General features: G+C 40.3%; 1 protein-coding gene across 2 annotated transcripts in view; it reads left to right on the top strand.

The window, feature by feature from the left end:
* Window positions 1-15,864, top strand: part of si:dkeyp-72e1.9 (syntaxin-binding protein 4) — a 54,744-nt gene extending 38,880 nt beyond the window's left edge. The window contains exons 12-21 of one of the 2 annotated variants that reach the window (XM_035616455.2): window positions 4,951-5,039; window positions 6,700-6,796; window positions 7,796-7,923; window positions 8,156-8,248; window positions 8,691-8,756; window positions 11,233-11,445; window positions 11,608-11,724; window positions 13,948-13,997; window positions 14,085-14,206; window positions 15,033-15,864. In XM_035616455.2, the coding sequence (XP_035472348.2) occupies window positions 4,951-5,039; window positions 6,700-6,796; window positions 7,796-7,923; window positions 8,156-8,248; window positions 8,691-8,756; window positions 11,233-11,445; window positions 11,608-11,724; window positions 13,948-13,997; window positions 14,085-14,206; window positions 15,033-15,091 (1,034 nt within the window). In that variant the 3' untranslated portion in view covers window positions 15,092-15,864. Of the gene's footprint in view, window positions 1-4,950; window positions 5,040-6,699; window positions 6,797-7,795; window positions 7,924-8,155; window positions 8,249-8,663; window positions 8,757-11,232; window positions 11,446-11,607; window positions 11,725-13,947; window positions 13,998-14,084; window positions 14,207-15,032 lie in introns of both variants that reach the window. The other variant, XM_035616453.2, reaches the window with a different exon arrangement.
* Window positions 15,865-17,715: the final 1,851 nt, after the last annotated feature.

Genomic DNA, 17,715 nt, shown 5'->3' with positions numbered 1-17,715 from the left:
ACCAACAGTAGTGTGTCCTACTAACAAATATTGTGTGAGTAATGTGTGTACTTCCTCTAGCACTGACTGTGGTGCTGCAGTGTAACGTCCCCTGCTGATAATGCTTCTCCTTCCAGCTCCTAACTGTCGTCACTGTAATCGTTGTCAGACAGTTTGTACTTGTTCACTTCATATTTGTAGTTGTGTGAGTTGTGGAGCTCATGGGTTATGAAGTATCAAGTAAGAGTAATTTGTTCCCTGAGTTTGGGCCGTGCCTCTCCCCAGGCTTAGTCCAGATTTAATAGGGTACTTATGTTGCAAGTGGGGAAGCACTGCTCTAAAGCCTAAAATCACAGAACCAAAGGCTCCTGTTTGCAGTTAACACCACAGATTACTGGACATAAAAGACTAACAGGATTGCCTGTAGACTGCAAGATCTGCACTGATACGTATCTGTAGCTGTAGTTTCTCCTGCCCAAAGGTGGATATACGCCATACAGTACCTGTATAAGTGAACTACTACAAATCTGATAAACAGACATTGTGGTTTATTTTGACTCATTTCCACATTCAACATCCTGCTGCCTGAAATACTTACTTGAGCAACAACACTGTGGATTCCAACACTGAAAATAGTCCCCAAATTGTTCCTGTCCGACTAATTTATGTTATGATCAAATGCTTTGATTAACTACGAAACCTTTTTTCTTTATGAAGCGCCGTGTTTGTGAGGTGGTTTAAGTCATTACAAAGACTTACACATTGGGCCTCATACAAGAACATGTTCGTATTCTAATCCTAAATTTCTCTGGCCGCAGATCACAAATTAGCATAATCAACGCCCCAAAATACCATATACGGTTTTGCTTCCTACCTCATGTCAGGAAGAGTTCATTCATGAAAACAGCGGTAAAGAGTCAAAAGAAGACATTTACGAGATCAGAGATTGAAGTTCTGTTTTCAGATATCCATAAATTAAAATCCATATCTTAGCAGCGTCAGCAGGAGTCAAGTGACAGACTAAAGCAGAGCTGTTAATACTGAGTCACCTGTGAGTCGCACTGTCACTGAAATAAAATGGAAATGCATTTATATGAAAATGGTTTAAAAAAAAAATAACACTCACCACAGTGAGGTTAGCGATGTCTGCAGGGAGGTCATGGTGAAATCTCCGTCACTGATATGAATGAAAAAAATACGTAACATAACCCGGCGATGTTGCACATGTTTCAGGTGGTGCTGGATCAGTTCACCTTCGTTCATTGAAACATTATACAATATGCAGCATGCATAATTATTTTACATTTTTTCTCTGGCGTGTAAAGCCGCTCACAGTTGTGATAAGGCTCATCACCTGCCCTCAGAATATCAACTGTGTGCTTTACCATAGCATCGGCACAAGTGCGCATTTGATGCTTATAATGCTCCTGTCTTGTCTGCAGGTTGACTAGAGATGTTACAATCTAATTTGAATAAGTTTTAGGTAGATGATGTGAAAATAGTTTGTATGGTGATTTGTATGGTGATGTACATTTGTATGGTGATTTACGCCAGTGTGCAACATGCATGCCAACTGCCCAAAATTTGCCCTCCTGGCCATTGCGCAACACTGTTAACACGCAACACTGTTAACACGTTCTATACATGTAGAATTATATTGTAATTCGAATTTCTGAATTGAGCAGAATAATGTTAACATAACGAGGTGACATTTTTTAATATAAATATATATATGAGAGAGAGAGAGAGAGAGAGAGAGAGAGAGATTTACATTTAATTTTATTTAAATATGCATCATTGCTTCAAAGTGATGAAAAAACGACTCATAATTGGAAAAAAAAAATTTGATTAACAGCAGAGCAATTTACATGACTCCTACAACGGGTCTCATTCTGTGCGTACTTAAAAGAAATCGTAAAATTCCCCAAAAATGGTGAATGTGGGAAGTTCTCCTAAATCACTCTTAGCACGGTTTAAATGAGGCCCATTGTCTGTTTTGTTCTTTTCATGAAATGAGACGACAAAATGAAGAATGTAGAACATACCAGCCCTATTTTATTAGACTGATGGTGACTGACTCTGGAAAACACAACTTCACTATAGCAGTCATCTTATTCTCTTCTGTCATCTCTATGATCAGGTTTACTTATAATGTAGTTCAACAAAGCAGCTGCATGTTTCTCAAAATAACCTTTGAAGGACTATTAAACATCTGCCAAATCAGAGCTGAGATTTTTTTAGTGATTTGTCCTCGAAGTCCCTCAAATCAGACACATATTAGATAAACCCAGCTGATCCTAGAATGAAAAATGGGGAACATTTGCTCCCTTTCAGAGATTGAGGATTAGGTGGAGAGGAGAGGAGAGGATGGGATTTAAAAGTAACCACAGGGGACCTCCGAGTACATCAGAATGTGTGAGTTCATTATTGTTATCAGCAGTAGTGAAGCTTTTCTTGCTTTGGTTAGCATCTAAGTAACCATAGTAAGAACAGGGACATCACCTCTGCACTGGTCCCAGAAACCAGGAATAATAATACAATAATGATAACACATGAGTGGCAGCCACATCGTTGTCAATTAATTATTTAATTCATTCATTCATTCATGATCTCTCATGGTGCATCTTAGTTGTTGCTGATGTCTGTTGTTTGTAAGAGCTCCATGTGGTGTAGAAGGCTGATAGTCAATCAATCAATCAATCAATCAATCAATCAATCAATCGATCAATCCTGGTAGTCAGTTAAGGTCCGGGATTTCCAGTAAACAGCCTGTGTGGTATTAAAGCGTCCATATTGTGGTCTTTAGGTTTTTTATTTTCTTTCTCATGTCATAGCTTTTTATGCATGTTTTGACTCAGAAATGAGAATGAAAGACCTTGTTAGCATTTGCATTCCGTTTTTTCCTCATATTGCATCTGCATCACTATGTAACAACTAAATACATGATATATTGGCTCAAATTGGAATGGCTTGACTTACACCATAGTTACCGTGGCTACGGTGGTGTTTACCGTTGAACAGGAAGCCTTTGGGTAAGGGGCAAGACATTTCCAATACACACTGTAAGCAGTTGATCAGTCCAGGAGGTGAACCAGGAGACAAATAATGAGTATTATAAATATTTCAGCAGGTAAAGTCATGTAGTCATCACAAATTAAAATGATTAACGTATGATAACCACGTTTTACCAGGGTCCAGCCAGTTCACATGAAAATAAACATATTTTTGCTGAGAAACCCAAAGACTGAAAACAATATAAGACAGCATGTAAAAGTGTGTATTAATAAAACAGCCTCATGTTGAGGGTCGCTTGTACGCTCAAGCTCAAAGCCACTCGACAGCCTGTCCCAATCCTATTGTCCTGGATTACCCCAGCTCAGGTTATTTCCTAGGTGCTATGACCACTTAGCTCCTCTTCAGGCTCCTATTGGTTTAGCCAACTGGTAGCTGTGACAGATGTCAGTAGTTTGCAGTGAGGTGAGCAGGCTGTATGGATTGTATATCATTCTTTTGACTAAAGATTAAGCATTTCTGTATGATTCCATAGTTACCTTGCGAGTCTTGTCTTCCAGTTGGGTTGAGAGGAGAGCTTTCAACGACAACATTTCTCAAAAAAAAGTCTTGTGCCATTCTACTTGTTCGTCAGCCTACATCTGCTCACGCCACTGATGACCCTGTGTCATGCACATACACATGCTGACCTCACTGGCAGCATGACCTTTTCTCCTGTCTGCCAAGGCCTAAACCACAGCAGGGCCACCAGCCGTCAAAGGTGTTCAATCCTGTTAGGGAGATAAACTTGTGACGATATGTGTAAAACCCTGTTCGCATGCAACTGTAATCACCAAGGGTCCTGACTTGAGCCAAAGTTCAATCTTTCCTCTTTACTGTGTGTGTGTGTGTGTGTGTGTGTGTGTGTGTGTGTGTGTGTGTGTGTGTGTGTGTGTGTGTGTGTGTGTGACCTTAACAATGATATAATTCGAGCCCACATTTTATTTGGACATTCTCAAATATATTCTCTTTTTATTATTATTTGAGGGGAAAAAATGCATTGTTTGCAAACATCTGATAACAAACTGTTTCATTTTTCCCCCATACTGCCTTTAAGATATTATATATTAGAAAATATCTGTACAGGGGATTACAATTACAAATTGAATATTAAAATAAACACATGGTATACCAGAACACTTCAATATGAATTACCACCTTACATTATATACACATACATGCATATAAATATTAAAACTAGAAAAACAACAAGGTGTATGATGTGGAGTGGTATGGAGTGGTTTTAAAGCACTGCTATCGTCAACAACAGCAGAGCGGGGTTAGGGTTGGTGGTAAATCCTTTGGTTAGGACGAGGAGCCTGCGCAACAGGGGGTGTGCAGACACACACACTCAGAGGTCACCATTGCCAAAGCAAGCAGACGTACAAATCTGGGACAGACAAACTCATCAAATTAATATTAGGCTCTGGCTGTCTGCCCTCCCCTCTCGCACTATTCTCCCTCACTTCCATCTATGTAATCATCAACCTTTCCCTCACTCCTCTCTCTTTAATCATCTGCTTTTGACCCCATCCCACTATCCCTCACTCTCACACACCTCCCTTGTCACCATAACCACCCACTTCTGCCAAATCCACAGAGAATATCTGTCCATCCACTTTTATATTACAGATAATCCAATGATATTCTCTTTCTGTTGTTTACTTGTTGTATTGGGGTCTCACATACACTCTCCTCACTGTGTTTTTTAAGGCATATGGTGTGGTATCTCATTCAGATGCTGTATTTTCTACATAAATTTTCCACATTGGAAAGTTAATCATACAAAACGTAACCCCTGATTGGTGTATTTCCCCTTTGTAAATGAGAAAAAATATGTTTTTCCCCTTTGTCTTGACATTTTTCATCTCTTCTCCAGCCTCCTCACTCTTTTTCTTGTTTCTTTTTGCCTTACTCTAGGTTCAACAAGCCAGAGGTCGCCAACGGGGACCAAACCTAAGATCACACTTGACCCCTGCATTCGCCTCAAATCAGACAAGTTGGACTTGGTGAGTCCTGTCTTCTGTTTTGGGGGCCATGCAGCTAAACTTATGTCTCCTGGTATTAAGCAGGGGTCTGCCTGCTGCTGCAGAGTTTCCATTATTTACCTTGACTGTGGCAACCTGCCACAATTTCATAATCAACCGAAAGTTTTCAACATTTCTCATAATAACATAAATGATCTATGTTTTAATGTTCATTGTAGAGCAGTGCTCTTTGCCCCGTTGTCACTGTCGCTCTCTCTCTCTCATCCTCTCTCTCTTTTCTCTCTGTGTCGATGTCCCTTTAAAACATCAATATAGTTTTTACTTTTTATTTTTTCTTTCCTCGGCAGCCAGACTTCAGCTTAACATTGATAGATATTTTTTCGCTGTGTGCATTCACATGACTCCGATACATTTTTCAGGAGGCAGTGCATCTGGTGCACATCATAGCGCAGTCTGTGCATGTTTACAGGACATAATTACAATATATAAATATACATATGTACAATATGCATAGGTTATAAATAACCCTTCCAGTGCTTTTTATTCATTCTGAGATGCTTATCTGCCCACCACAGTTATAAAGAGTAGTTATCTGAGTTATAGCATTTGTGTCAGCTGCAACCGGTCTGACCATTCTCCTCTGACCTCTCTCATCGACGCAAAGCTGCTGCTGACTGGATGTTTTTGGTTTTTGGCTCCATCCTGAATAAGAAACTCTGAGACTGTAGTGTAAGAAAATCTCAGGAGATCAGCAGTTTCAGAAACACTTCAACCAAATATCATGTAACAGTGAAAGTCACTGAGATCACAACTCTTCATCACTCTTGGGTTTGATGTAAACACTAGCTGAAGCAGCTGACCTGTATCTGCAGGATTTTAACCTAATGGCCTCTCCAGACTATCTGCATTTCTCATGTCTTTAACCACACAAACAAAAAGACATGAAGCAAACTCGCACCAAGGATTTTTTCACATTCTGATTAACCTTTGTCCTCGGGCTCTCTCTCCATCTCTCTCCCACAATCTACCACTGCTTTCTCTATCAAACTTGCCATCTTCATTTGTTTGTTATTTTAAATTCATCAGCACATTCTCTCTCTGCTCCTCTTCTCACTCCTCTCTGCTCTTTGTTTTCCTCTGCCTCTGCCCTCTGCACAGATTTTATACCATTATTCAGCTTTGATTTTAATGCTGTCCGGCTGTAGCTTGACCCTAATCTACCAATTCATTAATGGGATTAGAGAGACAGAGAGAGTTTAAATATTGAATACCGTGACAATTCTCTTTTGGTCTGTTGGCTTCTTTTTCAAATGCAAAATATAGAGGGGGGGGGGGGATTGTGGGTATTTTTAGCCATGAGATGTACTGTAATAGGTAAGAGGACAAAAAAAACATTAAAGAGGAATGGAGAGAAACAGTCATTTCAAAGTGTATAAAGGTATAAAGGTCCAACTACCTTCAAACTTTTGTCAGTTGTTCACATGCTTACAATGTACTGTGAATGTTTGAATGATGACAATTGACACTGTGTCATCGGCAGTGTGCTGCAGGTTGATTACAATACATTCTGTAGTTCTGCTCCTTAAGTGATGTTACAATGTCTAAATGGTAAGAAAAAAAAACATCTCCATGTGCCTCTGTACTTTTATCTCCTTTACCTTTCTGTCTCTGTCTCTCTCAGGCCTTGTCCTTCCTCGGGCTGGATGTCAGCGAGGAGAAGAGGAAGAAGTTGAGACAGAATCTAATCACAGACCCACAAGGCACTGTGGCCTATGGAGGTGAAGCACACACACACGCACACACACATACAGAAATATGCTGTGCCCACAGTCCCACACACAATTCAAGTTGTGTCAACAGCAAGGTGAAAGATCAGAGTTGAAGTCCTGTCAAGTCACTGGCTCCATGTGTCACTTACTGGTTGTGTCACTTGTGTACAGTGTCACATTGTGTAACCATGATGCAGCTCTGTGTCTGTGCCCGGGGAGTTGGCCCAAAAGATTACTGTGACTCCATTCTGAATGCACTTATCCTTACCCGAAAATGCTCATTTAAAACAGAAGCTTGTTAATAAAGGTTATACATAAAAAACATATCAAAATATGAAAAAATTGAAAGTTAGATAATGGTTCATATAATGGTATTTACAAACATTAAGAGGAAACATGACTGTAAAATTAAGTGGGGTTTTTTTCCATATGGAATACAAGTGATAAATTGATCAAATTACTGCTAAAAATCATCACTTTTTTCAAGCAAATCCAGATCCCAGGATGGTATAGGCATTTCAGCTAGATGCAAACGTTTGTTTTCAGACAGCAGTTTGAAATTCAAATAAAAGTGATAAACTTACAAGGTCTTTAGATAAACTGTAATGAAAAAGAATGGGTATGATTGAAACATGCACACTGTGCTTTAATAGTGCACAGAAACTGAAAGTAGAGAAGAAGCAAACTCAACTTCATGACATAAATGAATCATAGTGACAGTGCCAAATGGATGTAGTCACCGGGTCTGGAAAGTGAACCAATGCCTGTATTCTCTGAAATGATGCAGAGGGCGACTCACTGGTTTCAAAAAGAAGTCAGTTTCTATGGAGATGATTTATAAAATCAGTTAATTTTTTTCTGAGGAGTTTATCGTTTTATCTCTAGTTTCAAGTAATTTTCAGTAGTGTGATGTTCCTGTATGTCCGTTTCGATGTGTGGTGGCCATTGTTACCCTGATTTTTCAGTAGGGTACATTTTTCTTGTCTATGCTTCTCTGTTCACTCGCAGACTTTGTGGAGGCCACCCGAAGCACCTTCCAGGAGAACCTGGAGGAGCTGGGTTTAGGGGCGGGTCCCTTTATGTTCTCCTATCATGAAGCAGCCAGTCTGATGGACACATCGGCCTTCCATTCACCTGTAAGCAGCTCTCAGAACCGCTCATAAACCAGCAACACCCCAGGGCCTCTTACTATTAAACACAAAACACCACAACATTCTACCTCACGGAAGACAGCATAAACACAAATTCTCTTACATTTGTGTGTCCGTGTATGTGTGTGTCCGTGTATGTGTGTGTGTGTGTGTGTGTGTGTGTGTGTGTGTGTGTGTGTGTGTGTGTGTGTGTGTGTGTGTGTGTGTGTGTGTGCAGACTTACGAATCAGAATGCAGTTATAGCAGTGAGGAGATGGAGCAGTTTCAGACAGAAGTGAAGCAGCTGCAGACCCAGATGAAGCAGCTCAAGGTGAACAAACACGCACACACACAAACACACACAAAGTAATGGTAGATGATAACGTGACCACCATAATTAAATCAAACTGTTGTAATTTAGTAAACTGTCTGATCCTCTCGGGGCATTCAGCCATGTGCCACATTCAGACAGGAGTTACTGCAGGTGATCTCAGAACAAGTGTACATGCACCAAAGCTGGTGCTGTCTACATTTGATATGATGTGGCATAGAAAATCTGGTGATGAGTTCACTCTTACTGTCACATATTATTGACTTCCATCTGTCTTCTGTCTTATTTGTGAACAGAACTTGAGGTGATGAATCCTCTCTTTAGTTAATGTAAACAGATACATAATTTGCTGTTCTGCAGGGAACAGAGAGCTCAGACCCACTGGTCTGATGATACAGCTGTTAAAACCCAACAGGGCTTCATCTGCTACCTCTCTTGTCAGGTGATGCTGAAGGACATGGAGCACAGCAAGAGGACCCTGGAAGAGGAGCTGCAGAAGACCTCAGAGGTGAAAAACAAGGCAGGAAAGTGTGTCCATAGTGACACACTAAGCATGCTGGGTTATTATACATGTTTACTTCAGATCAGGGCCGGAGTGGGGCCACTTTTCAGCCCGGGACTTTCAGGCCCAAGACTGGCCCACTTTGTCTATGGTGTGGTGGAAATTGAATACACAAAGCAACAGTTCAGCTCTTACTACCGTGTAGTTTTTATTTATAATATGTTCTAACAAATGTATTCAATTCAATTCGATTCAATTTTATTTGTATAGCGCCAAATCACAACATACATTGTCTCAAGGCAGAGAGAAATGCAGAGAATCCTTTGTACTGTCCCTGCATATTTGCTGCACCATCAGTGGAGTTGCCCACACGTGCCAATATCAATGCTGAGTTTGTCTAATGTGTGTTTCAGCAGCTCTGTGAAATACTTGCCTGTGGATTTTTCACAGTCCACCACAGCGACCCAACCGCTCATGAATGGCATTTGTGACATATCTGACAATGATAGCTCACTGGTCCTTTGATGTGACATCTTCGGTTGTATCAATTTGAACTAAAAACATTCCTGCCTCTCTAACCTCATCTGCAATCGAGACCTTTATCACCTGGCTGAGAGCATCCACAACTTTACCAACAATGTCCTTTGAAAGTAGAGTCACAAGAGAACCTCTACCTTTTGCACCAGTGTCATGAAGCTTCTTGCTTTGCGCAATACAACTGCTAATGTGCTGTTGAAGGCACAGATCATACCGGCTCAAAAGTATGACCAACTCTAGAAAGTTGCCATGATTGATTGCAGTATTTTGTAGAGTATAAGCAGCCTCTGCTTGACCCCCTCTGTAACTAAGTCTACATTTTCCTATGACTTTTATCACATCTATGATCCGTTCCATCACCTGACGCTTCTTTTTCACCTGCTCATGATGTAGAGACATGTTTGCCAGCCAGCAGGCTTTTTACATCTGCCCTTTTAGCCAACAGAAAGTAAGCATCAGCAATATCTATGTGGATCTTACTTTTCTCATGCGCCTCTATCCGCTGATGAAGATGTTTCCATGTTTTCATACCTCCCTTTATGAAAGGACTATCACTTGCTGCAGGTGCAAATGCCAAACACACAGAACAATACAGGGATTGTGTTTTTTCACTGTATGTCAGCCACTTGCGGTTGGTGCCATGCTTGCTTTGAAAAACTTTAGCTAGCTGGGGGTGTTTTATGGGTTGCTGAGGATGGTAATGGAAAATGTGTCTGAATCCTGTGGTTGAGGATGAGCAAAATAATTAAAATGATCAGTCTCCTGGTCTACACAAGCATCTGTCTGTACCTCTGGGATCTTCTGCTGGGCTGCTGTTGTCTCACTGGATACTGTCTCTTCATCTCCTCTCTCAGCATCTAACCCCCCTGTATTGCATGGCATTAAAAACGCAGAAGGGCATAGACACTGTGATGTCATGACCGCAGATAGGAACTCTTGATTAAACAACTTTAACCTATTATTTATTCAATCATTTGCGTAACTCTAAATCTATAGCCTAATGTTAACACCATTCTGAATATCTGGATATCATATAGAATCTATCACCTCTCCTGCTCTATGTGTGTGTTATCTAATCTTACATGAAATAATTTTAATTTATATAGTAATTCATATGTTATCCTCTCTACCTGTCCCATCTGCAGTCATGGCCTCTGGCTCCTCTCCCTCATTTTCAACAGGGGACTGGCTTATCTGTTGCTCAGAGGCTACAAGAAAAATCATGAAGAGCTCATTTTACTGTATACACAGATCAAGCTTGAGGTTGTTGTTTTTTTTAATCACTATTTGCATAATATTAGAGAACTCTGTGATTCACTATGGGCGATACAAATAGGCTAATATTTAAGCCTAAAATGTTAAGCCTAATAATTACACTGCTTATCATTAGGCCTATATCTGTCTTTACCAGCTGCCACTTGGCAGCGTCTGTCCTCTCCAAAACATTTCTGTGAGTTTAGCACATTTGGCAGCGCCCTCCTCCAATGGCCTTTTTCTCTTGAATCTGGCCTCTACAGCCCCTCCCAGCCTCTTTCTACCGTCGAGACGGTGGAGCTGCCGGTACCTGAGAAGCTATATGGACCCAACCAACTCTATCTGAGAGGAGGGGGGAACTCCCTCAGATGGGTGGGTTGTCAGGCAGAGGCTTCTTTAAGAGAAGTGAACTAACGGGACAATTGTCAGTTGGGATTCTTTCGACCGGCCCAAAAGTGGAGTGAAAGTGAAGGGGCCCACCCTAATCTCCCGAATACCCATTCCGGCCCTGCTTCAGATGTTGAAACCAGTTACATAGACACAAGCAAGGTTTCTGATAATAATAATAATACAAATTTTAATTGTAATTATTATCATTATTGTTTTTGTTGTTGTTGGCGTTGTTGTTGTTGTTGTTGTTGTTGTTTTTGTTGTTGTTGCTCACCACAAAACCTTTTGTTGTCCTTTGCAGAAAGCATGTTTGACTGTCGAGGAAAACACCCGTCTGAGGAGTCGTCTGCAGGTGGCAGAGGCTGAGGTGGTGCCGCAGCGGGCCAGCAGTGCTGAGCAGGACTACGAGGAGGTCATCCAGCTGCTGGAGGCCGAGATCAGAGACCTGAAGAACCAGCTGACTGGCAAAAGGCAAGCACAAGGAGGGCAGGCCACCAAGGTGAACTCCAAGCAGGTACTTCACTATTTTTGCTGGTTCCCTCTGGCTCTCAGGCTTATTATAAGTAGATTCTCTGGAGAAATTTTTTTTTTAGGTTAAAATATTGGAGAAAAGTGTTTTATGTTTCTCTCAGGTGGAAAAGTTGGTGTGTATAGTGAGCATGATTGTGTGTGTCAGGAAGAGGTGTTGGACCTGAACAGGAGGCTGATGACCATTGACTGCCAGCTGAAGAAGTCGGAGCTGAGCAGGAAACACCTGGAGCTCTCCAACAAGAAACTACTGGGCTTTGCTCAGGTACAACTCGTGCTGGACACAAACACACGCATAAAATGTCTGTTCACTTTTTTCACTTAGTTCCACACACTGTCCTGCTGCTGGAAATACTCAGGAGCACCAAGTGTGGATTATTCCACAGCTGTAAAAAGTCAAAAAGCAATTTGACTATTTCTTCCTGTTTTTTTGGTTAAAACCTTATGTGAGCAGCTCTTTTGGGAAATTACTGATTTTTTATTTTTATTAAATATTAGTGAACTGTTTTTCTTGTGTTTAGCATCATGTCTTTGAGAATCACAGACTTCACAAGGGAAGTGAAGACAGATGAACACAGTGCTAGTTCTGGCCTTTTGTTGAGATTTGTTGACAATAAGAAAATATAGAGCAAAAGCAGATTTATACTTTGATGTTTTAGAATAATGATTCTTCTGTGCGATGTTTGATTAAATTTGTAATATTTTTCGTAACACTCATGAGTTATTGGAGATTTTAAAGGAGATCCATCCATTCGTCATTACCGCCTCATCCATTTAAGGGTCGCTTGGGGGCTGGAGCCAATCCCAGCAAACATTGTGTGAGAGACGGAGTTCACTCTGGACAGGTCGCCAGTATATCACAGGAGACAAACAACTCTCACTTTCACACCTACGATCAATTTAGGGTCTTTTTCACCTAACCCCAATCTGCATGTCTTTGTACTGTGGGAGGACGCCGGAGAACCCGGGGTGAAATTTTAAAGGAGATTATTTTCTGTAATTTATTAAAAGAAGTCAGTAGAACAGGTCCCCTCCTCTGTTTTAGTTAGAAGATAAACTGTTTGTCTGGCCTATAAAAAAACTGTTTTTGATTGCCATTGGAGTATGATAAAACCAATTAATTATTTAATAGGCCTGTAAGACTATCAATATGTGGGATTTGACTCCATTGCAATCCGAATGACACAATGCAAACTTGGACACTGCATGCAGTCTACAGTGGTACAAAGGACTCAGCAGATGCTCAACTGAGCCAATCACACATTCCAGGACAGTTGTTACTGTTATGGAGACAGTCTGCCTCCCAATGGCTGAAGGACACACTGTAGCTCTATGCACAGTTTGATAAACACAGTACACCATTTCTCTCTGGGACGCCTTCAAATGTTGAAAGATTGAATGTCTTGAGTGTTGAGGTAGTAAAGTGGGGGAAGGAGCTTTTCATATCCAGGGCCATTTCAGTTTTTACAACATCCTTTGAGGACTATACTGAATGATTGAACACAGAAATCATCCCCATTAACATCAGGAGAGCAGAATCCCTCCATGCTTTCGTCGCAGACTGAAAACTCACCTGTTCAGACTGCATCTTACTCCCTGAATATATTGTGTTAAACACACGCCTTCCAAAAAAAAGAGGAAAATATCTTCATGGTTGAATGCACTTATTGTAAGTCGCTTTGGACAAAAGCATCTGCTAAATGAATGTAATGTAATGTAATGTAAAAATCCCACTAACCTCTCTAATGTGATGACTAGAATGCTCCCTTTAGCAGTGTCGTCAAATTTAGCAAATCCTCCCTGAATCCTAAACTCAGCAGTAATCCCACACAGAGAAGTAGTTGGGTGGTTTTTGTTGTGTCATCACTAGAAACTGTCTTGTTTTGCCCTTTGCAATTCAATTTTATTTGTATAATGCCAAAGACCGTTAACATATTTTTTCTATGCATCAAATTTATCAATATCAGTCAACTTAAGGTCAATATCTGGTTCATATCTGATTTAAGAATGACTTAAGAATGAAAATTGAGTAGATAGTGTGCAATGCATAATTACTCTCTGAGGTCCCAGAATTCAAATTGTCACCAAAACCAGTCATGTGGTTCAGACACATCATACGTTCATAATGATAGATGCATCGATACAAAATTCATCAGAAAAGCTCAGCTATACTCAACACAGTCCAGATTTTGAAATCAATGGATTTCAAAATCTGGAGACCTGATCCAAAATGTGGCCAATAGAGAGAGAAAATCAACACTGACAGCCCGACTGAGACAACACAACAGGACTCTATCATACCTTAATAGACAGAATATGTTTCATTCCGTACCCAACCTTTCAGGTCTCCCTGAACACATAATGTCTCTCTCTGGCCTTATCATGATGTGAAGACTTGAAGACCTGATGTCTGTACTGGTTCAGTGTTATCGATAAACAGCTTGGGCACAGAACCTCCAATGACTGTTTTCATTATTTCTCTCTTAAGAACGTCCACAAAGTGCTGACAACACCCAGCCTGTTTGGAGGTGAAGGCGGGTAAGAGACCCTCAGCATCACTTTATTAGTTGCCCCCTAAGAGTCCTTTTCTAACACCCCCCCATGTGTGTGCTCTGTATATAACAGGAGCAACAGGTCGTCTCCAGCCACCGACAGCCCCGACACCCCGTCACCACTTCCTGATCATGCCTTCCAGCTGGCTGTGGAGGCCAAAGAGCTGGTGGAGGGAGTCACGGCTGATGGAAAAGGTAAAAATAATAATAATAATAATAATGATACAGAACTATTCAACTGTTTAATGAGACAATACAAGCAAGATAAACAAAATAAATGTTAACAGAGTGAAATAACTATTAAATCAATGGCAGCACAAAAAATTCAAGAACATATTTAACTTTATTAAAATTATTAATAAAGTTGTTTGCATTATATATGTAAATATGTAAGTGTAAGTACTGTGTATAAGAGAGTGTGGGGTCCAGACCTTTGGTCCCACAGGTAGCCTCCAGTCAAGGTGTAGGAACATCTCACAGATGATCAAGAGAAATGGGAGGACCTGAACTTAACTTTCTGTAATGCACTTACTGTAAGTCGCTTTGGACAAAAGCGTCAGCTAAATGAATATTATGTAATGTGTCTTAATGTGTGTCTGAAATGTGATATTTCAGTTTTTCCGCTTTTAATAAATTTGAAAAGGAAATTTAATATTATGTTTTCATTTTGTCATTCTGGGATACTGAGTGTAGATTGATGAGGGAAAATGTGCTATTATGGACTAGCATTTCCATAATATGGTGATGTCACCATTTTACTGAAGCATCAGCCGGATTACTGACGGGGCGTTTTTTAGGAGCTTCAGGAGAAGTGTTTTGTGTGGGGGGGAGAAGCTCCCTTTGAGGTTTGCAGACCTTTTCCTTAAACAACAAACCTATACAACACTCTAGGAGAAAAGGAAAAACTTAAAGAGCATTATGTATCTCATTTTAATAAATAAATGCAATGGTGATCAAAAACAATGATTACTGTTATCATATACTGAATGTATTTCTTTGTCCAACTGTGGTCGACCTGCAGCATCAGAGCGTGCGTCAGAGGCGGCACCGGTGCCAGATGTCAGCCCCCATCATATGTGAGCAACAAAGAGCCAGGGAGGACAGTTGGGGGCCCTGGGCAGGCTGAGCGAGCAGCTGAACCCACGACGGACTACACAACAGTCAACAACCACGAGTAGAACTTCATCAATTTAATAAATCTGACAGTCTGAACACAGCACAGCCAACGTTTTAATGCCAAAGCTTGCTCACACACATCATATTAGTGTCTTCCTTTGAAATATTCAACAATCTTTTCAGAGGGTTCAGCACATATTATAGGAACATATATTAATAACATATAACGCATCCATGGTTCAGCAGAGGGGTATGTCGAACTCAGCCTTGACCCAAAGATTCTCATCCTTCAACAAGGAATCAAATGTACAGATATTTCTATGAGAAGTGCTCTGCCAAATAAAAAAAACTGCTGGAATTCTCTTTTGTGTTAGTGTAACAGCAGGTGGTGTTGGAGGGGCTGCATGACTGAGTCCACGACATACGCTGCTGTAAACCTTGTTAATTCTCCTCTCTGCGCTCTTTTTTTAACCACACACATAGATTCACTCCATGGACTGCATGTGGAGGACTCCGTGTTTGATTGGAAAGAACTATCCTCACCTGCTCTTCCTCTGTCATAATAATTAGCTTCACCCCTCACACACGCTCTGCCGCAGAGGAAGTAAACTTTTTAGCAAAATGTATTAAAAAAAACAACATTGTCCATTTTTCCATCATGCTAATTTACAGAAGGGGATTAAGGCCATTTTTTATTTATTACTTTGTTTTTCTGTGTTTTTTTTGGGGGGGGGGGGGGTGGGTATTGAATTCTGATATTAATTCTGACAAATCACGTCACCATAATCATCTACTATACCAACTCTCCTTGTGCCCTTACTCATGAATAAAAGGCAAAGAATTAAGTTTTTTGTCATCTGCAGCTTCATATCACTGCATGGTTCAGTGTGGCTAGAACGTCGCTGTAGCTCCAGATGTGTAAACTTGTGTTTAGTAGTCGCACAGTCAGTCAAAGGCAACATGTGGAACATTGAGTTCATTTATACGGACGGCTTTGAATGCTTTTGAATATTTTGACATGTCTTGTAGTTTGCATCTTTGGTGTGGCCTCATATTCTTTCTGTTACTATTTTATATAAAAGGCATAACTGATGACTGCACCTGATGTCCTGTTTACTCCCAAATGGTTTCCACATTTTGTTTCCAATACTGACATAATGTGTGTGTGTGTGTGTACGCCACTGAAGCAAGTTACTGTGCTGTTCACACTACAAGAAGCTGCTAGTGCATGATGTACAGAAACGGACTTCAGACAATATGTAGTGATGACAGAGTTCTTCCAGACAAGGATAAGAATACTCAAGGGGGAGACATCACTATGTGGCGGCTGAGGCATAAAGACCGCACGTATTTTCACACAAGCCCCTGGAAAGTTTGTGGTGGGGAAAATCTGAATTGACAACCCTTATGTGGTGTTCTGGTCAAACCTGTTCTATTTTAATTTTTTTTTAAACTACAAATTCAGGTTTTTTTAACCTGGAACTCCATGGCTTTGGCTTATTTTCTGTAAAGAACATGTAAAAGAAAATTAGTACACATGCTTCAGTTACAATCTTAGCACAGAGAAGCTATGTGGTCCTGCTTTCCCGCAATCTTTAACCTCTGTATTGTGGGAATCTGCACAACATTGTAAACAATTAACATTTTCTCGCACTCTACGCCTCACATCTGCACATCGGGGGAGTGACAAAACAGATGAATAAATCTACACACCAGTGTATAGGTCACATCCTCCACTGGCAATATGAGCAAAAGATTTATCAAAGGATTCACTGCTCAGAGGGCATTGGAGATAATATTGGATGAGAGTGAGTGGAATGATATAGAAGACAAGAAGAGTGGGATGTTTCAGGACATGAAGATAATGTAGAAATAAATTCTGAGTATGAAAGCACTGTCATTGACATTTTTCTCAACCCTTGTATTATGTTCGCATTTGGACCCAAACAGTACCAGAGGGTCAACATAATACAAGGGTTAAGAGAAGTCAATGACCAGAGACTTTAAGAGTTAAAAATGCTATATGTTAACTTGGCCAAAGTTAGCATTAACAGCTGTTTACTAGAGGCTGACTGATATATGTGTCGTCGAACAAAAAGAATAAAAAAAATCACCCTATTTTCAGCCATTCACAGACATAATGGCATTATTTTATTTGTTTGCTGATATGCATGGATAAGGGGGAAAAAGCAATAAACAATTCAGAAAAGATGTGCAGCCATGTTTTAAAAAAAAATACATTTTCTTGATTCTTTATAAATATTTGTTATTTATTAATTTATTTATAATCATATATAATAAAATATATGGTTAAACTGTAAAATAACAAGCCCCAATTACATTTCTTTGTCATAAGGGTTTGATTCGCTCAATCTTAGGAATCATTGCCAAATTTTAACGTATGTATATACACTCACCGGCCACTTTATTATGTACACCTTGCTAGTTAAAGGTTGGTCTCCCTTTTGCCTTCAGAACTGCCTTAATTCTTCGTGGTATACTTTCAACAAGGTGTTGGAAACATTCCTCAGAGATTTTGGTCCATATTGACATGACAGCACCACGCAGTTGCTGCAGATTTGTCGGCT

Source organism: Scophthalmus maximus, chromosome 17, assembly GCF_022379125.1.
Source record: "Scophthalmus maximus strain ysfricsl-2021 chromosome 17, ASM2237912v1, whole genome shotgun sequence".
In the NCBI taxonomy this organism is placed as follows: Eukaryota; Metazoa; Chordata; class Actinopteri; order Pleuronectiformes; family Scophthalmidae; genus Scophthalmus; species Scophthalmus maximus.
This window is presented reverse-complemented; position numbering and strand designations above follow the sequence as displayed.